Source organism: Pteronotus mesoamericanus, unplaced genomic scaffold, assembly GCF_021234165.1.
Source record: "Pteronotus mesoamericanus isolate MK-2021 breed Mesoamerican mustached bat unplaced genomic scaffold, CSHL_Meso_final contig_120, whole genome shotgun sequence".
Classification (NCBI taxonomy): Eukaryota; Metazoa; Chordata; class Mammalia; order Chiroptera; family Mormoopidae; genus Pteronotus; species Pteronotus mesoamericanus.
In genome coordinates, this window is record NW_026555041.1 from 1,717,394 (window position 1) to 1,739,906 (window position 22,513).

At 49.0% G+C, this 22,513-nt stretch overlaps 1 protein-coding gene across 1 annotated transcript in view; it reads right to left on the minus strand.

Annotated features, from left to right (window-relative positions):
- RYR2 (ryanodine receptor 2) overlaps positions 1–22,513 on the minus strand; it is a 558,936-nt gene that overhangs the window by 246,476 nt on the left and 289,947 nt on the right. The window contains exons 15-19 of the mRNA XM_054584705.1: positions 21,666–21,801; positions 11,082–11,177; positions 2,331–2,449; positions 1,854–1,987; positions 8–249 (exon numbers count right to left, since the gene is read on the minus strand). Coding sequence (XP_054440680.1) covers positions 8–249; positions 1,854–1,987; positions 2,331–2,449; positions 11,082–11,177; positions 21,666–21,801 — 727 coding nt within the window. The remainder of the gene's footprint in view (positions 1–7; positions 250–1,853; positions 1,988–2,330; positions 2,450–11,081; positions 11,178–21,665; positions 21,802–22,513) is intronic.

The window sequence follows — 22,513 nt, forward strand, 5'->3', positions numbered from 1 at the left end:
CACTCACCTGCCCAGAGATGCAGACCATCAAAGCCGTAGGAAAAGAGGTCATCTCCCACGCCGTTGCCGCCCCACTCCTCGCCCCCGCCAGGGTAGGGCGAGTACCCCTCTGTGGAGGCCCAGCCCACGCGCAGGTGAGTGGCTTCGGCTGTCACGAAGGGCTCCGTGTGGTCCACCGTCAGCTCATAGTACCACTTCTTGTACTGGGCGGACCCTTCACTGATGCCCAGGAAAATGTTGGGCCTCATGCTTGAGAGAGACAGAAACGCACGTGAGGAAACCCGTGCAGGCTTCCCTCTGGTGAGTTCTGCACCTCACTCTTCTGAACATCAGTGCTGCTCTTCCGAGATACCAAAGGCGTGTTCCCTAAGCACGACACAGTGACCAAGACAGTCACGGGGATGCGGCATGGCAGCCGGCCACGCAGAGAACGCACAAGGAGCAGCCTCTGCTTCCTGGGTCCCTGGCCACGGCACTCAAGGGACTAATGCTATTTTTTCTCAATTGCCCTTGAGCATACTTCATTCCATTAACCCTGGTTATGGAGAGACACTCAGTATAGTCTGCCCTTAGAATCAATGGAGTTATTGATCCAGGACATGAAGATGTCTTTGTAAGCTAGGCTTCATGTCAGGGTATGAGGGCGAAGCAGGTCACGTTGTTACTGAAGGAGCAAGGCGACTGAGCGGCTGGTTGTTCTCCCTGCCTCCACATGAACACAGGCGTTTCTAGTTAGCTGTATGCAATTGGATTTCAGAAGGGGACTTGCACCTTGTGTCAACGCTAGGGATCACCAAGGTCTCAGGAAACTCCCCGCATGGACAGCAGCCCTGTTCTATAGAGCAGTGGCCCCCAACCTTTCCGGCATCAGGGGCCAGTTTTGTAGAAGGTGGGGGAAGGGAACAGGAGGCAGAGCTCAGGAGCTTGGCAGGCTCTGGTTCCTAACCGGTCCGCGGCCCGGGGGTTGGGGAGCCCAGCTGCAGAGAACCAGGAAGGACGTCTCCAATCAATCCTGTTTTAATAGCACAATATAAAAGTGCACACCAAATCCCCACATTTTTGTTTAAAACCATGAAGTAATCAGTATTCCCTGGACAGCCGCTAGGTGCAGGGCATCACAGGCATTACTGTATCACAGAGTGTTTTCTTCACTATGAGCTGTATTTTTATCATTATTACTATTATCATCTTGTACAAGGCAGGCAGCATGGCATGCACTCAGTCTCTGGAGCGAGACCCTGGGCTCTGGGCCCAGGTCCCAAACTTCAACCTGTAAAACGTGGAGAGCAGCACCCAGAGAAAACACGGGACAGGGCAGGGCGCCCGCAGAGCCTGCCACACGGGCTGCGCCCCGTCCTCCCTGTTTCCCACCTTGGAAGCTGGGTCCACCTGAAAATGTAGTTTCATTGGCTGGTTATTTGTGCAACTTACTATCTTTTGGACATTCTAATTCAATATTTTGATTATATGTGGAGAGCACTTCAAAGTTCTTATCAAAGGGCAGTGTTTTTAGTCACAGTTCAAGATGTAAAACAGAATTCTGTCCAACTAGATCTTCCATGGCTGTCCCTCTGCTCCTGAACATCAGTTAGAGTCCAGCTACACAACAATGTGAGACAGAAGCTCTGATGCATCTGCCTGGGACAAACGCATATTTGCTTGGTTCCTCTATTTTTAATAGAAAATAGAAAAAATTCTTCTTTGTAGAAAAAAGTTCTTATACTATTAACTAGGGGAATAGATTTTTAAAACACTGATAAAACAAATAGAGCACCCGATGTCTCCGCTACAGAACCAGCGTGTGAATTCCTCAGTCAGGCCACCCATCTGTGACACTGCCCCTCGGAACTGACCTGCTGACGTGGTTCACAAGGCGCGTCTGCAGCAGCAGGTCCCGTCCAGGAAGGAGGTTGTCGCAGATGAGGTGCTGGTTGGAGCGGACAGCCACCCCGTGGCAAACGCAGAGAGAACACAGAACGTCCAGGACCTGAGGGGAGAGATGACCGCCAGCTGAGTCCAGTTCGCCCTCCAGAGCCAAGGACCGGCAGCACCGGGCACAGACGCAAGTGCGCCCGCCAGTTCCCTCTGACGCAGCCCCTTCACCACGCAGCACCGCGGCCCCTTACTTAACAGCTGCCCTTCGCCCTCTAGCTGAGGACAGCCACTCTCCCACCGACACCAAGAACAAACACTAGGCGCTATCGCCTGATGACAATGAGGAGGAAGAGCTCTCATGAAACATCTGACGCACTTTTTAAAAGTTATCTCATTTTAAAAATACACTCAAAGTTACATCAGAATCCACTTACGGCATGACCAGGTTCACGCACCTTGTGATTTCTTCCGTGCTTGTCTAAAAGTGAAATGATGGATTTAATGTGCCCTTCTTTGATAATATTTAGAGCTTCTGGACTTTCTACTAACACGCAGTGCAAGACTTCCAGAATACCTAAACATTAAAAAGAGAGAGAAAGGGGGAGGGGAAATACGCGGTCAGCTTGTCTACAATGATCGATTGCCTTCCCTCTGCTCACATCTCTCAGTTTGAAGCACAAGGCCGGGTAAAAGCAGGTTTACAGTTGCGAGTGTGCAAAACAGAGAGTTTATCCTTGTATGATCATTTGTTAATTACTGTATTATTTGCAGTACGAACAACTGCAATCCTTCGTCTGCCCCACCCTGTCTAAATCCCCTGTGCTCCGCGTGCAGGTCACATGGCACTCTGACAGGGGCAGGCTGTGTCTGCGTGGGGGCTGATGACCGCAGACGAGGCAACCACGGTTGTCTGGTGAGGACAAGGCGAAGACACCACACAGCTCAGCCAGCAGGCAGTCCTGCCAGGGAAGGCAAGAGAGGGAGCAGCGCCCGGGGCGCCTCAGAGAGCAAGCTTGCAGCCCTCTCCCAAGTTCGGGGCTGAGTCGGGTCTTGGATGGAGGGCGCACCTGGTGTTCTCTGTACTGAGGAGTTGGGATGGTTTTTTGGTTTCTTTTTCTTTTTTTAGATTCCACGTGTAAGTAAGATCACATCTTTCTCTGGGATGAGGTTTACAGCAAGGTGACTATAGTTAATAATACTCGACTGTATATTTGAAAATTGCTGAGAGTAGATCTGAGAAGTTGTCATCACAAAGAAAAACTGTAATTGTGTGTGGTGCTGGATGTTAACCGGACCCACTGTGGTGCTCATTCCACAACAGACACAAATATCAAATTACATTGTGCACCTGACAGTAAACATAATGTTACATGTCAATTACATCAATTTAAAAAAGAAATGAGAATGGGAACATAACAATAAAAAGGAAATTCAACTAATTAAAAGATTATTTTGCTTCGATCTGTGCAAATAACTTTTTAAACCTGGAAAAAAGGAAACACTTTTAGAAACTCTCATCACAAAGCAGGATGCAATGTCTGTTTCTATTTACTCTGCATTAAATCTCAATACTTCATCAGTTCTTACACCCAGTCACGCCTCATAATGCCGACAGCAAATGAACACTCCCTACCTGTCTTCTATTGTGTGGACAATTCTGCATCAGCCTAATCTTACATCTTACATTCCACCTAAGTTACATGAACTTATTTTCATTTCACAAATTTGGAATAAACGTGAATGAAACCTAGCCCTTCCTCCACACGCGGCACACACATCGCGGCACTAAGCGCCTGGGCTGCCCGCCGCCTGGGGCTGGTCACTGAGCAGGCAACCTGCGCCTTGCTGAGGGGGAGGGGCAAGAACTGAGGCTGACACCTCCAGGCCAGTTTTAAATGGCACATCCGAACTGTTTTCCGGACACTCACCCAGAATGTCTCCAAGTACCTCTAACCTATTTCTCCAAAACTTAACACATAACCTTTTTCTGTACATATACACATAAAATGTTTTCTCTGGTCCATCATCCACCCACATCTTCAAGCTAAAAGCCTCAGGTTATCTTTGAATCCTCTTCCACGTTCTCATTTTCCCTAATCTCATCACTGAATTTCATTAAATCCGTGTCCTGATTCATTGGCTAAATTCATTTCATTGACTAGCCTGCGGTTCCTTCCTGACTCTTACCTCTCCTCCCTCCTAATCCATCCTCCAGGCTAGAGGCAGTTAATACTCTAACGGGGCAATTTTCAACCAGTGTGCCAGAAGAACTTTCAAAACTATTTACTCACGGCCCTGTCCTCTTTTCCCTTAGATTGTGAAATAAAAAAATGACAACAGCCAACACAACAATAGCCATCTGGTGTGAATTAATCAAAATTACACCTGTTTTTTTTCCTCAGAAAAAAAATTTTTTTGGCGTGCTGCAGAATTGTAATAACTACTTAATGTATGCCATGAGATGAAAAAGGTTTAAAACCTTTTCATCTGCCCTGAAAACATACATTTAATCGATGTCAATCCCTGGGTAAAATCTTCAGCAGCTTCCCTGACCTCTGACCCCTGGCAGGGCATCTCAGCCCCTCACTCCACGGTCTGACCTCAACAGCCTCGGCTCCGACCCCCTTGCCTGCCTGCCCCCCACCCCGCCCCGCACCCCGCCCAAGAGCCACTGATTGGTTCTTTCACTTAGAGGGGAACCGCGCACGTTCACCAAGCGCCAGCCAGGCCATTCCCGCCCGTGGTCTCCTTGCCGCCTCCCACCGCTGCACGGGCCACTGGCAACCTTAAACACACTCCCTCTTCTAACGCTGCAAACCTGGAGCACCTTTCAAAGGCAGGACGTCGCCTCATGGGTTCGTCTACACCAACGCCCTGGGATGAACTATTCCTTTTCTGTGGTATCTGTCACATTCTCTTAAAATCACTTACTTTCACTCAATCTCCCATTGGACTATGAGCCCCTGAAAGCAAGGACTTGTTTAATTTTAACTAATATAAAACTGAGTGTGCGGCATGTAATTCATGTGCTACTTAGCTCTTTGCCTAAAACTGTTATGGCTGTAACTCTGAATTATTTCTATCCTCAGGAGGAAGAAAAATCTCTGAGGATGTAACAAATGTCTGGAAATAATGTCACCGAGAGCGACCTAGGACTGCAATGGCCGAGAAGGCTCTGCACTGTGTTTTCTGCAATCAAGGGCAGTGGCCCAGTTGGCTTTCCATTGCTTTGTTTGCTACTTGGCTTCCGAAAGTGGGGCCGCCTCTGGGATCAAAGGTGACTGCTGTTTTCTCCTCGTGGTTCATGCACAGGGCAGTCCAAGGTTGGACAAAGTTGGCAGAGAGCTGGAAACAGGCCTCCCAGCAGAAGCACAATGTTTGGTCTGCCTTTGCCCACCCGAAGATTCCAGCCTAAGGACGCGGCCCCACACCCAGGGGGCACGAGGCCCCTGGCGGCTCTTGGGCGCTGGAGAGGAGGCGCAAGTACCATCTGGCCGGCGCCGCTCGGGCAGAGCCGGCCGAGTGGGGTGCGCACCCTGCCCCAGGATCTCGCAGGAAGCAAACACAATCACTGGCTTAGAAGGCACACAATTCAGACAAGCCCAGAACGCCAAGGTGGGTGTGGGTTTAGATGAAGCTACTCGCAGAGCATGGCGGGGGCGCGGGGGCATCCGGCTTCGACCCGATCGCCAGTGGGAGTACGGCCTCCGCGGACGCGTCACGTGGCAACCTGGGCCTAAGGTGTCCACCCAGGGGCTCCTGGGTGCGAACCAGAGCACCCCCGAGGGGCAGAACGCGGAACTGCCCATCACTGCAGGGTCACAGCGTTAAGTCAGAGAAGCCAGGAATTCCAATTACTCAAAACACAGGTTTCTTTTCACCCCTGCCTCGGAGTTAAAATTTGTCACTTTTTGGTCAGATCTTATTATTCGTATCCCCAAGGCTCATGGAAGGCAAATAGAGATACAATCTGTATTTAGCTCTGGGTAATTAAACCTAAACAAAGTGTCAGAAAGGTAACAAGACTGGGGAAATGCCTGGGAGTGGCAGAGAGAAACGAAAGCACAGGACACGAGAGAAGCCGCGGCTCCCGGGGCGTCAAGGCTGCAGCGCTGGGGCCGCCGGGGCGTGATCCCGCACACGGCTGTCGCACGCCTCGTCCTGCACGGGTTACGCGCGTGGACTCGAGCCCAGGAGGTGAGTCAGAGTCCGGGCAGGTTTCAGGCAAGTGCCCTGCCCTCCCCGCACTCCAGCGTCCCCGCTTCTGGAGTGAGGATGGAGCTGCGGGCACTGGGCTGCTGCAGAGCCACGTGCGTCAGCAGGGCGGGGCCGAGTAGCGCACATAGCACCTGCTGTTGCTTCGTGACTGTGACAAAATACAAAAGGCAAGTGAAGTGAAATAAAAAGGAGCAACAGGGAAACAGTAGCAATATGTTTATTTTTAAACACAAATTAAAAATTAAAAGAGAAGCTAGGAAAGCATGGAATACACATGACTGATCAGACAGAAAAATCAGAAAAAAATACTGATTCATCAGTATGAAAAACTGAATTCGAGGTTAGTTATAATAATTTGTTAAGTTGGTAAATGCAAGACAAAGTTGTCAGTCTGTTAGGCCTTGTGCTGGAAATGAGTGAAATGGTTAAAAGAGTAACTATGGAAAACAATTGTAAAATTAATCAAGTATATGTCACAAAGGACTAAGTAGGAGACCGTTGAATTTTTCATTTCAAGGACCACAGCCTGGAAGTGCGACTTGCCACTACCCCCACACTGGCTCTTAGACAAACCTTCTGGGAGAGAGTAACCCAGTAACTCTCTCCATTCGGAAAGGAAAGCTCTGTTTCCGCGGGCTTCCCTTGGGGGGACATGTTTTCCCACTTTCACGCTGCTGGAAGAACACATCAGAACACAGGGAGCCCTCCAAATGCAGACGCTCCCCCCACCGTCCTCTTTTCTTTCCTGCTACAACTTAATGCTTTGCTGAGACACAGAGGAGGGCTATGGAGCTAGGACGACTTTTCCAGCACCATTCAAAAATTAGTGATTTGGACAAAGGTCTTAACTATCCATTAAATCAGTAACCTTTACGTGCTAATGCATTATTTCAAACCTTTAGAGTGAACGTCTCTGAAAAATGTATTGCTTCCCTCTCTTCTTAATTGACCCATCAGCATTGAACATAATTTACATGACTCGGGGTCGCTGCTAAACGCCAGTCACGGGACTGCGTGGCAGATGAGGCTGCGGCGGGCATGGGTGGGCGGCCACGATGTGGGGTGACAGGGTCCAGCGGGTACGAACGCCAACAGCTCTCGTGAAGAAAGTCTCCTTAAAAGTCTGCAGAGCCGTGCTGACCCCGACCGGGTGCCCCTCCTGAGGCTGTGCAGCCGCCCCGGGCACGCTGTCGCTGGCCCCACAAAACTGAAAGCGTGGAATCAGCAGCTAAGTTGCCTTCTGCATGGGCATCTCCCAGGAAACTGTCTCCTTCCCTGTTGTCACTAGTGTTGCGTGAATTGCTGGTCCCTCAAAGAGGTCACTGAGGCTTCTGCATCGCTGGTGGTGGTTTTGTACAGGGACTGCGGGCTCTCAGACTCTGAGTCCATCACTCACAACTGAGCAGACGCAAAAGAGGAACTCCCTGCACGCAAGATCCCGGGACATGTTACCCCACAAGCTGCGAGCTCTTCCATTTGAAAAATGGTGAATTTACGCCCTGCCAGGTTTGGCGGCGAGGGCTTTGGAAGCACACCACGCTTCCAGGGGCCAAAAGCAGTACTGCACGTGGGCACAAAGCTTCGGCAGTTCAGGACCACCCTCAGACACCTTCTGCCGCTGCTCCCCAGAGGGAACGACATCCATGGCACCTACTGAGAGTGGGAGGAATTGGCAGGCACCCTGAAGAAGACCACTGCCATCATGAAAAACACTGGGGAGCACACTACACAAAAAAAAGACTCGAAAAGCCTGAGGCCCCTGACCGGCTGGCGGCCGAGTGGGCTGTCCCCGGGGAACACGCAGCCGGAGGGAGTCCTCGAGCCCCGTCACCCGTGTTTGCTCATGCAGACCTCCTGCCTCTTGCGTTAACTTCAGCCCAGAGGCAGCCACACATGCACCTGGGACTGTCTACCTCACCTTTTGCCCTCAAGAAATTCACTGTGGCTGTTCTTAGACCCCAATCAGGTCCTCTGCTAAAACTGTGCGCTCACTCGGGAACCTGGTCAACTTTGGGTGATGCAGAAAGTGGAAATCTGTCCCGCTGCCCTTTCTGAGCCTCTCTGTCACCTAACAAGACAAACAGCTGGGCAGCAGACCTGCCAGAGCCCGGCTCTGACTCGGATCCTCGCCACTAGGGGGCGCTGCCCAACTCCAACGTGTTCTGACCACAGTGGCACGGCAGCTGACCCCCTGCACACCGCTAGGACAGAGGCTGCGGACTACAGACACCTCAGTCCTTGCGCCAGGCCGATATGGCCAAGGCCTGTGCCCTGCGGTTCCCAGAATTCCCCGACGAACACAGGCTCGTTCCCCAGGGGGCGCCCACCTGCCTGCCGGCACGGCCTCCCGGGCCCTCACCTCCCAGATGAACTTGCGCTTTGGCGCTCTGCTCGGGTCCGCTCCTGGTGGAACCCTGATGAGGGTAAGCTGTTTCACAGACACATCCCTGTGCTGACCTTTGCAAGTCCTCATCAGACTTCTATTCAAGTTTGCACAAATTCAGTTTGATTTTTGTCCAATGACCTTTTCCGAAGGAAATTTAGAGCTCACCAAGTGCCCGGCTCTGCCCCGCTGCTCAGATGGAGACTCAGAGAGACCGTGACGTGGCCACAGACGGACACACCAAGAGAGGGCGCATCAGTCCCCGGGGAGACAGAAAAGGTGGCGCCCTCAGCAAACAGCTATTGCCACTGAAATAAATGTATGTGTGCATGTGGTAATCTACAAGTAATATAGGAATAGATTATGTATCGCATAATTTACAGGGTGGAGGAGAAGTAGGCTTATAGTTCATATGGAAAATAGTAATTAATAAATACAAGAATAAACTTCCACGTATGCACAACTGTAAACCTGCTCTTGACCCACCTTGTATATATAAATGTATATATTTATGCATATATGTGCATATCATTATTGTTACTCTCTCTAAAAAATAAACAGCATTCTTTTTCCTCTGGGAAAAAAGCAGCTAATATAATAACTACAGTAGAGAAAAATGTTTAGTGAAAAATATTTTTGCCTGACATAAGGGGCCTGGCTTTTCATCTTGGCTGTGACAAGTTCTAGCATCTCAATGCAGGCACTTAAACGTCCCATGCCTCGATTTCTGTCCACTGAGGTGAGAACGTCAGGCCAAGCACCCTCTGAGGCCTCCCCGCTCGACGCTTGCTGTTCTTCCTGAGGGAGCACAGGGACCCCTTCTCAAGCAGAAGTGTCTCCGACCAACGGCTGGACGGGGGAAGGATGACAGCAAACGGCGGCTGACGCCTCTGTGTGCAGCTGTGCCTGTAACTCCTGAACGCGAGGCTGTGGGCGCCGGGCCCCGCACAGCTGAGCTTAACGGCACACGGCTCTGCCCTCTCCTCCTCGCTGCCTTCTTTTCCTCTGAGCGTTTTTCTAAGTGAAGCTGCGGACAGGTCAGCATTAACACTCCTCCCTGAGGGTCTCTCTGCTCCTCCCTCCCTCCCTCCACACACCCCTGGGGTCAGGGAAAGGACCGGCACACTCCTCTGCATCAATTGGAGGTTGCCCGCAGTTCACATTTTGACCCAAGAGTGTATCCTCTTTTGCCGTCGCTGCCAAAACCATGTTGCCACTCACTTGATCACTTCTTCCAAGTAGTTACTCAGTTTTCTCCCCATTCAATATATTGTCGCCACATTCATAGTGTGATACCCTGGAAATCCTCATTTTATAAGCCTTGTATTTTTTTAATCAACAGTATCCTCCTCTACACTATTTCTGCCACCGCACAATCCAGCAACATCTTAGAACTCAGTTCCTCCTAAGTCTTAAAACTCTAACATTTCACTCTGTAACTTAAAATAACCCTCTTTACCACAACTATCAGTTCTTCTCTCTCTTCATTCAATTCCAACAAACCGGCCCCTAAGTGTGTCTCTATCATGCGAAAGTCATGAAATTACTTCTTTATTGATAAGCATTGTCTTAAGTGAATTCAAACATTCATTCATTTGTTCGTTCATTCATCCATTTCACAAATACGATAAGCACTTTCTAGCTGCCAGACGGTAGACAGAGAATACGAAGAAGAATGAAATCTTGCCCCTGTCTTCAAGTTCACTGTTAGTGTAGCCGATTAACAGAAAAACCGCCACCACAAGGGGCAGCGGCACTGCAGGAGGGCGGCTGATGAAACGCCCTGCGACCAGCAGAGGCGCAGCAGGTGTGGCCGAGCTGCCGCTGAGGCCGGGGCGGCAAGGCAGCAGGAGGCCCGGGAACGCCTGGGGGTCTCCACAGCGCCACAACAAGACGATGTGCCTGGCAGAGGCAGACGGTCAGATTTGTTGCCTGTGACCATTTTACTATGACACAGACTGTTTATTTAATTTATTGAATTCCTATAAAATAAAACACTGTGCTATATGATTTAGAAAATTAATTTTATCTAAATCTTTCTAAATAATCATTTGAACACAAGTTAAAAATGGGAATTCCAAATCAACCTTTTTGTTTGTACTTAGGAGTAATTGATTTGAGGAAGAGCAGGGATGTGGCCTTATGGGGCTTTCAGAACATCACTATTTTTATTTCCATTTTTTTAAAGATTCTTATTTATTATTTATTTTTTAGAGAGAGGGGAAGAGACAGAGAGAGGGAGAGAAACATCAATGTGTGGTTGCCTCTCATGCACCACCTAATGAGGACCTAGCCTGCAACCCAGGCCTGTGCCCCGACTGGGACTCGAACCGGTGACTCTTTGGTTCGCAGGCCAGCACTCAGTCCACTGAGCCACACCAACCAGGGCTGAACTTCACTCTTTTAAATGTAAATGAATGAGATACTGTCAGATTGTTTTTCAGAAATAACTAATAAAAATACAGGTATTATTATAAGTAAACTAACCTAGTAAAAGAAAAACATATTTCACTGAACCTCAGAATGTGTTTCAATGTCTTAAAGGACATAAAACAGAAGAAAACAGGAATTATGTAACATACAAGGAGATAACTGGAAAACGTACCCGAAGAAGCTTCTAGTCTTTCCAGTCGGCTGATCAGCCAGTCGAGGGAGCCAGAAAACTGTGCACAGTTTTTGCGATTTCCTCTAATGAGAGCCGCTGCAAAAGAAAAGACAGATTTCACATTTAGACGATTTTTCCAGTTCCAAACACAACAAGCTAATAGTAGCTCTAAAATGTTGGATCAAGAACAAAATGCCGCTACTTCATATCTAAAACATAAACAAATACACACACAAATTGGAGGCATTACAAAGAGAACTGCCGGGTATGAACAGGGAAGGAAACATCAAACCTGAGTGCTCACTGGAAGAGATTATTCAGAGGCGGTTGCAGTTCACAGCGGCAGTATAATGAGGGGAAAAGGAGAACCCAGTGTTCTGGGAGTTCCCTCGCCTGGGACCTCAAACTCACTGTTTTTAATTAGCCGTGAGACCTAATTGAAAGAGCTCAGCTCCTCGCCCACGTAATGGAGACGTTAAGGGCACCTCAGTTTTCCTGAAAACGAAACGCAGAACGCGGGGGAGACCTGCAGTGGTAGCAGGCGCACAGCGCCGAGTGGGGGGGAGCAGGGCGGGGCGACGGCAAGGGGACCGCACGGGGACACTCTGGGACAGGGCAGGAGGCTGCGCGCGGCAGCAGGTCTGGCAACCTTTGCTCCTGTGTCTCTCCTCCCCACGCAGAGGTTCCCCTGCACATCCTCTGCGAGCCGCAGCCACGCCACCTAGTCTAACTGCGGGCAACCTCCAGTCTTCTGTGCCTCTTTGACAAAGAACCCATTTTTTATGAAGTTATGTGACCTTGATGACCTCTTTCAATTCAACTTGTAGACTCAATGGAAAACTTTCAGTGTTTCAAATCATTCAATTCTTTCAAAATAAATCTAAATATTTTGCGTAAATTATACTCTTACACCCAGATGATCGTTCGTAAACATGCAGCCTGTTTTAAAGGGTGGGCGGTGCCATTTCCCGGGAGAAAAGGGGCGGCTGTAAGAACCGCCTCTCCTTAGCCCTGGCAAGCTCTGCAGCGGTCGGAGCTGACCTCGCACGGCCGGCCCGTTTGCCTCCTTGTTGGAGCCCAGCAAAGGAGACCCTGCAGTCCCGGGGTGCCCCTGGACCCCAGCACTCCCGCCCTTGCCTTTCCTCTTTCCCCCAGCAGCTGCTGTCTGCCTGGGAAGCAAACCTGGCAGGACAGGCAGAGGCAGCGCCCCCAACGAGAGCGGCGCCGGTGCCGGTGCGGGGACCCGTGTCCAGGGCGAGGCGTCCTGGAGCGGAAGGAGCCCTGTGTGCTCTGCGGGACCTGGGATCTGTAAGAATATCTGCTCCTGCCTTAGGACGGCAGCCTCTAGGGAACATGTATGGTGAAGTTTTTCAATCTTTATACAGTCTCTTTGGTTTAAAATTTAACTCTCCATTTTACCTCTGGTTTTTAAAATTAAAGATATTAAATATCTTCTAGATGTCAAATATTACCGATGAGTCAAATTTAAAAATGTAAGAATAAACCTTTTTAATAAACCATGGTGTATTTAAGAAAACAGTACGGTGAGCCACAGAGAAAACATGATTAAATACTGCACACAGAAATGACAGACCATGTCCTCTGAGAACAATGTAATGAAACTAAAAATTAGTAAAAATAATAGTAAAAAATTTAAAAAGCAGAAACAAAAATGAAATGAATACCACAATCATAGGCTGCCTCATAAATATCGAAAATAGGAATGCTACCTAAAATGCCAAAGACAGATAGTCAAACTATACTCAGGGAAAAATTAACTAAGCAATTTAACTGCTAAGTAACAGAGTGAAAAATGTTCACCCTGTTAAAAGGAAAAACATTCCTTTTAAAATATAGGAAATTACCAACAAATAAATATAAATAAAATAGGAAAAACAAAGCAATAAAAGTATAAATTAATGCATTAGAAACAGAAGTGATCTATGCATAAGAGTGGGATTGATCTGTATACCCAAGTACTTTTAAAAATATAAGCTAAATACCAATCAAGAAGAAAAGAGAAAAAGGACAAAGTTTATAAAAAAGAAATTATAAACATGGCCCCTTTATACATCTCTGTACTCAAAGTTTTGAACATTTAGGAGGAAAAAATGGCCTTCAAATATACAATATATATTTTTCCACCAAAACTGACCAAAATGAGACAATCTAAAAGATAATATACCATGAATAATATTGAGGAGTATGTCAAAGACCAAAAACTCTTCTCACAGGTCTGAGAAATAAGTGGTTTCTGAACTGAAGCCCTCCAGGGCAAAGAAGCTAGGGCGAGGCCCCCACTCTCTGCACCCAGCAGTGCAGCTGGGATAGGAATGCCTGGCACTTGTGCACAGAGGAAACCAGAGGAACACTTTCAAATATAAATCCAAAAATCATGCAAGATCAGTATTTACAAATCATATTCAGAGGCAGATTAGCAACATTAGGTCAAGCAGGGGTTTGTTCCTCCAATGAGACAGAAATGTATTAGGAAATCTGTTAATCTCTTGATGAACTCTAAAATGTACACAAGATCTGTCTGGAAAAAGTCCAGCCACTGTTAATGGAACAAGAACATTTGCGCAACATCCATGTAACCTGGCAGCCAAGGAGAACAGACTGGACTGCACATGCGTGAACAATGACAACTTCACTGTAGTAGTCAGTGGGGTCCGTAGACACCATTGAGTGAGCATGTGTATTGTGTGGCTGTCACATTCAAAATGACTGAATGAGTAGAGCTACAAATCTTCATCAAATTTTGCTTTAAGCGTGAATATTCCTCCGTGGAGACTATTTGGATGATCAGAAGGACACAGCTATGGGCAACTGGATTTTTGGCAGCTTCATCACAACAACATACCTGCTCATGCATCACCTCTTGTGCAGGGTTTTTTTTGTGAAACATTAAATCACCCAGGTGACTCAGCCCCGCCTCAGCCCAGATTTGGTGCCTTGTGACTTCTGGCTTTTCCCAAAAGTCAAATCACCTTTGAAAGGGAAGAAATTTCAGACCACCGATGAGATTCAGGGAAATATGACAGAGTAGCAATGGCAATTGGGAGAACTGTGTGAGGTTCCAACGCACCTACTCTGAAGGGGACTGAGGCATCATTGTCCTATGTACAATGTTTCTTGTATCTTTATCTTCTTCAATAAATGTCTGTTTTTGTATGGCATGGCTGGATATCTTATGGACAGAACTTGTATATTCATAACAAAAAATTAACTCCGTGAAACAGAACCCCTGCTGCAATCATGCAGGTACGTGCCTGTGGGCCTGCGCACAGGGCGCTTCACAGATAATGAGCTGCTGTGTGAGGACGACGCTTCAGCAAGTTAGTGAGAACCAATCCGTTCAGCGAGTGTCTAAGGTAATGGGAAGTATAACCAAAAAACAAGGCAGTTCATCACAACACTGTTTCTAACAGCAAAACGCTGGGACAACCTGAGTGGGGACCGGGGGAGTCCACAGCTGGGCGGCCACACCCACCAGACTGAGGGCCCCCAGACCCCACTGAGCACAGCCGGCCACAGTGGAGATGGTAGTGAACGCAGCACTGTGAATGAAAGCAGGCAGCGCAATTCCATTTTTGTGAAATAAGTGTATACGCTCAATAGAAGTATATGCAGAGCATGGAGAAATTGTTTTTTAGGACACTTCTCAGAGAATGTGAGCTGCCTTTGTGGAAATAAACCCCGTTAAGTGCCTGGGACAGAAACGACACTTTGAGGAACAGGGATGAGGGTGGGGCTGCTGTCCCTTTGGTGAAAGGGGAAACTTGTGCCCTGACCGGCATGGCTCAGAGTGCTGGGTCCTGCAGACCAGCAAAAGGTCGCCGGTTTAACTCCCAGGCAGGGCACAGGGCTAGGCAGCAGGCCAGGTCTTCAGTTGAGGACATGCAAGAGGCAAGCAATTGATGATTCTCTGGAACATCAATGTTCCTCTCCCTCTCTTTCTTCCTCCCTTCCCTTATCTCTAAAAATAAATAAAATCTTAAAAAAAAAAAAGAGGAATAAAGGGGAAATTTCTTATTCCAAACAGAGCTAGGAGGAAAAAAGGGTCATACACAATAAGAACATCAGTTCGCATGGACCTGTGATGAGGACATGTTCTGTGACCTCAGAGAAGCAGCGGAGGACAGTGAAAAGCTATGCGGGTGAGAGCAGGTAACCCCCAGAATGCACAGACCCCAGACCAACTGTGGTCAGAGGTCTCAGAGCGCCACTCATCCCCCGGGCACGCAAGACATTGCTGTGACGGCGCAAGGCACAGGACAAGCTCCGGATAAAAGTCCTTTCCTTCCTCAGCGCAGGGCCAGCATGCTAAACCCCAGAATACTCTTCAAGTGCTGGCTGACTGGCCTTAGAGATAGCTAAGAGCTGCCAGCCGCATGCCTCACCATGTGTCCTCATTGCGGAAATGCTGAGGCAAATGCAGGCGAGAGCTGCAGTCGCCTGTCACAGGCACAGGGACTTGCGTCCCTCTGGGGAAGGTCAGCTCTCAGCCACTGTCCAGCCCTCAGGGATGACAGCCCCCAGGCCCAGGGTGTGCGACCTTCTTTCCTCTCTGCCCACGGAGGAGGAGGAGGAGGATGAGGAGAAGGAGGAGGAGGAGTTAGGCAGAAACCATGGTGGTCCCTGTCACAGAGGGGAGACACTGGAGCTGGCACCTTGATTCCGCAGCCTGAGCCCAGGCCTGGAGCTTGGCCGCCCCATGCCCTCCTCCTGTGTGAGCCCCCCTCTCAGGGAGCTCAGAGGGTGGGCAGGGGTCCTGGTAGTGCAGAAGCAGATGAAGAAAGCAGCTGTCTCACAGACTGGTTATGAAATAAATCTCCATTAAAAAACATTAATGCCTTTGTCATTTCAAAGACAAGATTATTACCAAGGTGGAGGAAAAAATAACATGTCTTCTTTATAAAAATGCGCTTCCAGGATTTCCTGGTGAACAAGCCAGAAGATACCTGTGCATGCAAACACAGAACATCAGCTGATCCGAGCGTGTCCACAGCCAGTGCCCATCTCTGTCACCTCTGGACCTCACTGCCCCTCCCCATCCCTCCCCGCCCAGGCCTTCACGTCCAGGAAACCTGCCTGCTGATGACCTGGAACAGCTGGACACGCCAAACCCTCTGTGGCTCTCCCCCTGCTCAGTCTTCGAGGATGCGGTAACCGGGAACTTCTGGCACACTTAGACGGACAGCAATGTGCCCTGTTTGCGTTCCCACCCCAGTCCTCACACACCACGTGCTGCAGGCCATTGGCCAGGGCCTGCTCTGAGGCACCTTCGAGGGGCAGCCGGCCTGCAGCTCCTGCAGCTCCTTCAGCCACCGCAAGGCCTGGCTGCGGGGCGAGCTGCGCGGCGGTGGCCACGCCACCCTCCAGCCCCCAGCATGGGGTCGCAGCTCCTGCATCCTCCAGGGACGGCGCGCACATCCCAAATCCAAAGCACGCATCTGCCACTCTACCCGAGTGCACAGTAAGTGTGCTCCCATCCAACTTTACAACTGTGACAGATTATCACCCCCGCATCCTCCCTTTTCACCACACCAACTAAACCTGCAGAAAAAGAAAAAGAAGCTGCCTTGTCCACGCATCACCCCAGAGGTTGTCTCCCTGGCTGGAAGAATTGGCAGGAGGCTTTCCAAATTTGGCGTTAATGGTATTTGAACTGAGCTTTTGATGGATGGGTGAAGGACGGGGTGACAGAAACGCCTAATTGAACTCCAAATATTGATGTTTATCTGAGACTCCCAGACACAGCTGCCCTTCTTACTATTACACTGACTTCAATAACATCAGATGGTCCCTATGTCAACTAAAGAGGTCATTCATTTACCATTTTCTAATCATGAAATCAGTGTTCACTAAATAGAAAAGAAAATCAAGAGTACTCAAAAGAGCATTTAAACAACAAAATCTCTCACCATTCTCTTCACCAGAAACAACCACCATTAAAACTGCCCTGTGTGTCACGTGCACTGAATAGAAATAGTCTCTTTTTTCACTGCACTGGAATTAATGCATTAGCTTTCCTTTCATCATCACGGTCCATCACTACGTATGTATAACTACTTCTTTCAATTATAAAAGTTACACATGTAAATAAATTAACACAGAGAGAGCCAAAGACTGGTCTCTTAAGAAACAGACACCTAGAAATTGCCAATGAATATTCAAGAATGTACCTTTCTCTACATACTGGAATGGTATGCAGTTGGACTGTCCTCAGGGCTGGACAGTGAGCATACAGTGAGAAACTTGCTTCTTTTTCATTTAACACCACATCCTAGATTGTCATACCAAAAAATCGTCAAACCAGCCTGTTTCATACAACTTTCCAAATGATATATTCATCTCAATTTTCAGTGATAACACAGTATTACACCATATAGGTGTACTATTACTTATGTAACCAATCTCCTGCTGATAGAAAAAGTTTTCAATTTTTTATTCATAAACTATTTTACAGTAGATATCTTTGTCAGCCGTGCAATACATCTCTAGAATATGTTTCTTAAAGTGGAATTTCTGAGAGTAAAAGGACATATACATTTAAAGTTTCATGTGTATTGCCGACAGAGGGTTGTGTGTTTTTGTAATACAGCGATTCACACTCCTCCCGAGAGCGTATCACCCAGCATTTCCTCGGTGATGGGATATTATCAGTTTCATCTGTGCTAATGTAATAAGTAAAATAGGACTCTTGTTTAATTTGCATTTCTTTATTTTTGCCACATTGAGAACCTTTTCTTATTTTGTTTATTGTTCTTTGAACTGCTTATCTCCATGCTTTGCCTGTTTTCCTATTAGATGGTATTTCCTTTTCTTATGGATTTATGGAAACTCTGTTGTACAAAAACTGGGCTTTTATCTTTCATATAGATTGTCCATTTTACCAGGTTTCCATCTGTTTTTTATTTTGTAACGATGGCATTGTAAGTGTTCATTTCCTGTAGTCAAATTTATCTTCTGCTATTAATCACTTAGTAATGCAATTCAAGAATCACTTGCATCAAAATGGTGAGGCAGTGAAGTGTGTGCATGACACTGTGGCTGGCTCTTGTCACTGTGCCGTCTGTCACAGCCACGTGTCCCTTGCTGCACAGATTGGGGCATCTCCCAAGCTGCTCTCAGCCGGTTGGTGCTGAGAGGATGAAGTTTCCCTTCACACCTGGGTGCACTGGACACCAAATACATGTCCTCCCAACATACACAGTCTGTGACACGGGACGCACCGCGGGAGGCTGTGCGAGGAACAAAGAGGCAAGACACTTGGGAAAAACAGACAAAAGGGAGAAGGAAGCTTCCTGGAGAGATATTATAACTTACATATGGGGGATTAACAAAAACCTTCTCGGGAGGAGCCATGGGAAAATATAAGTATTAAGAGAGAGTGTGTGTGTTTGTGCAGTATGTCGTTTCATAAAACAGTTTAAAAGCTGCAAAGCAGTTGTGTGCCTGAAATCGCTGTGTTCTCAGTGACAAGCCTGGTCATTTTACTGTTACCTTCTTTAAACATGTATTAGAAGATTCTAATTATGTCAGCTTTATAATTTTTCTAATCTTCACCCGCAGATATGTGTATTGATTTTAGAGAGCGAGCAGTGGGGGTAAGTGGGGAGAGAGACAGAGAAACATCCATCAGTCACCTCCTGCACGTGTCCTGACCCGGGACCAGACCCGGGACCATTTGCTGTAAGGGACCACACTCCAATCAACGCAGTCACCCGGCCAAGGCTAATTGTGTCAATTTTAGGTAACAGCGCCCTCGAATCCTTTCTCAAACAAAAGGGATATAAATAATTAAGGGAAAATATGTATATTTAAGAAATATATACTTTGTATATTCGTACACTTTAATATAAACACGTGCACTCTACATTGAAGTGACCCGAGGGGCTCGAGGAGTCTGAACAGTCCTGGATCAGAGGAAAGGACGAGAAGGGCCCATGGAAAGGTGGGAGGCAGAGCAAGTGAGGCCACAGGTGAAGCAGCAGACCCAGACCAGGCGAGGGGCCGCAGGGTCCCAAGGCCAGGAAAAAAGGGCATGTGCCAGGTAGGCGTGCAACAGAGTCAACGAGAGTCTGCGCGGAAGTGAGGGAGGACCCCTGAAAGTCTGCAGTGAAGGCTGGTGGAGAGGAGTGGAGCTCAGGTCAGCCAGAAACCCAACAGCACCTGGCGATCAATGAGAGCTCCAGTGTTTGCAGGTCAAGTGTTTACCGCGCGGCGCCGGACGGGAAGGACACAGGTGTACAGAGAATGGGTGGGAGGATAGGACACTCCTGCCTGGGGGACTATGAAGTAAACCGCATTTCCTCCATTTGCCGCAGGAGCCACGAGCCAGCGATTACCTGCCATAATCGCAACACTAGGCTTCTACCTGCTCATGCAGAACATTTCTGGTTACATCCAACCTTTCCAAGAGGAGCTGCTTCCCTAAGACATATTTAAAAGACAAAAACAGCAAAAATAGAAGCTGGAGAAGAAGGTTGTATACTATGCTAAAGAGTAGGAGGTAACAAAGATATCCCCAAAATGGGCATAATGGTAAGAAACAGGCTTCGCTAAGCACCTGACATACATCACCACACTGAGGCCGCCCAGCAACCTTATGAGGAAGGTCACTATTCCCATTTTACAGAGAGTGCCTATGATAGTAACCGGTGTCACTCGCTGCGCGCGGGCGGTTGGACTCTAGGTCTTACACGAACTCCTGGAATCGCACTGGTATTTCCTCCAACTTGCAGATGAGGACCCTGAACACCGATTTAACCTCCTGTCAAAGTGAAACCCTGACTAGCAAGGAGAAGGATCGTTTTGTCAGAGGCTGTTGCCTGAGAATCAAAGATGAAACATGTTTTCAAAGAAAAGACAGAATGGCAGAGTGGCAGGTCCCCGCTGTGAGGGGACGTGACCGCGTGGCCGCGCCCCCTCTGCTACGGAAGTCTAACCTCGCTGGGAATCTCTTCCGCGTGGGAAGTGGGCCCCTCGGCCTGGGCTGCCTTCTCTGAGACTCGCACCCCGTTTCCGCAGCGGGTCAGAGCCGGCGACGCCGGTCTGAGAAGCCGCCAGCCTCCTGCCAGCAGGAGCGGCTCAGGAAGGACCCCGACACAGTCCCGGAGAGAGAGGGGGCAACAGCACGGCCCCTCCTAAGAGAGACTTCCCAGAAGCAGCCCTGTCACCCCTCCACGGCCGAGGACACCGCCAGCATGGGGAGCTGACGGCAGCCGCTCAGTCCATCCAGGGATGCCGGCGCTGGGCCGCGGACCCCTCAGAGGCCAGAGCAGACGGAGCCGGGTCTGGGAGCTGCGACGGACACTGCGTCCCACTCCCCGTCAGCGCCAACGTGCAAGCCACAGGCCCCTCTGCTGCCGGAAGCAGGAAGCAGGCCGAGAGCTGGAGGAGCGGCAGCCGAGAGTGGCCAAGCGCGGGAGCCGGCTGACGGGCCGAGCCCGGGCTGAGGGCCGAGTGAGGGCCGAGTGTGGCCGGAACAGGCCGAGTGTGGCCGAGTGAGGGCCGAGTGTGGCCGGAACAGGCCGAGTGCAGGTCGAGACAGCCCGAGAGAGGGGCGAGTGCGACCGACACAGAGCTGAGCGTGGGCTGACACCGGGCAGAGAGGACTGAGAGCAGGTATCCATCAGTGCACCTACAGCCACAGCCGTTTGAACAGGTAAGTCACTTAGGAGTCACATTCTAGCCATGTTTCCATCCACAATCAAACCAGAAAACAATTTATGAGAAGAACTGATGTGAAACAGAGATTAAATGCATACTATATACACGTATCTTCCACGACAGTGTTCTCTCTGCACAAACCCCTTTCTGCCCCCAAACACACGTGGAAGAGGCTCCTCTTTACCTAAAGCAAATAGTTTTTCACAAGAATCTGGGGTTGTGACAGCACGTGCAGCGGTTGGCTGTCCTTTTCACACTGTCCTGTGAGAACAGCAGCTCGTAGAATTGGTACCAAAACTGACAGAGCTCTGGCTATGTCCATTGCTGTGAGAAAGGAACTGTCCATCTTTATCCTAACTCCTGGCTAATTCTCTGGCTTGCAAGGGGTCCAATCTCGCAGCCACCACACTTCCTGACACAAGAGGGCAGAGGCCACAGCAAGCGTCCAGACCAAACAGGACGCAGACCCGCGGCTGCGCAGAGCCACCGGGAGTGCAGCGCCCACCACGGCCAGTGCCGCCGGGTGTCTGCCAAGCACGCCTAGGACTGCAAAGGCACATCCCGGACTGGCAGAGGGGCCAACTGGGAGGTCCCTGAAGAGGTGGGATGTGGGCGTCCCAGGGGCTTTGTGGGGCTCACTTCAGATTCAAAAGAACATTTAATGCTTCTCTCCCACCCTCCTGGCCCCTACAAACTCCACCCTGCCCTTTAGCCACAGGCAAAGCTGCAGCTCTGGCCACGATGGCACCCTGAGATGGACTGAAACGCTAAACACCACAGGACTCGGTGCAGCTGAGGTACCAACTGACAGTCTCAATGGAAAGCAAGTCACAAAAACGCTGGAAGGTTCTGTGATCAGCTGAAATCAACAAAGCAGTTGCCTTGAAACCCAGTCACCCTCCTTACCCAGCAATTCATACAGAGAATTAAGGATTGACTTCCAGGATGCGCCGGCTTCTCTCCCAGCGACGTCGGCAAAGTGGGCCGCGCTGCTGTAGACGTGCAGCCTGTCCACGCACTGCAGCACGAGGCTGATCACCCCCTGCGGGCCAGAATGCAGCATCGTCAGAGACAGTGGGTCTGCACACACAAACAAAAGGGCTGGCTGAAGGTACGACTCTCAATCATTAAGAAAATGAGATGGTTATTGGAAAACAAGAAGTAGCACACCTGCATGTGAAACAAAATGGTCCCACAGTAACTGAAGTAAATGGTTTCTAAGTTCTGACTGCTACTCTCAAACAGAAGCAGAAAACAATGTAAAAATACCGATTTCATACTCATATTTGCAAAATTTAATAAGAGACTAGTGACTCAGTCATAACAGCATTCCACTGTGAGTAAAGGGGTTCTCAGTATGCCACCCAAATCCAGCACTTTGGCATAGCATTAACTGGAGCCAAAGGCAACTAAGTAAAAAAAAGGCAGATACAAGAAAAATCCCCTGCACTTCCTTGTCCTTGTACCAGGACGGGCAGGCCAGCGCTTCATCTGAGAGACAAGGTCGACACCTCAGCCCTGACACTGCACAGTCATCGAACAGCCTTTACTCACTGCTCTTACCCTCCAATAGTTTCCCCCAGATAGTTACCTTCCCACAATGTGCTGCCCCTAGAAGCTCAATTCCCTTTCCTTTGTATTTGTGTGTCTTCTCTATTGGCTCACTTTTCTATGTGAGCCCAAGTTCTAATCACCCCTTTGCATTAGTCATCACTGGGGCCTGCAGGGGAGGGGGTGGCTGTGTGTGTGTCTGT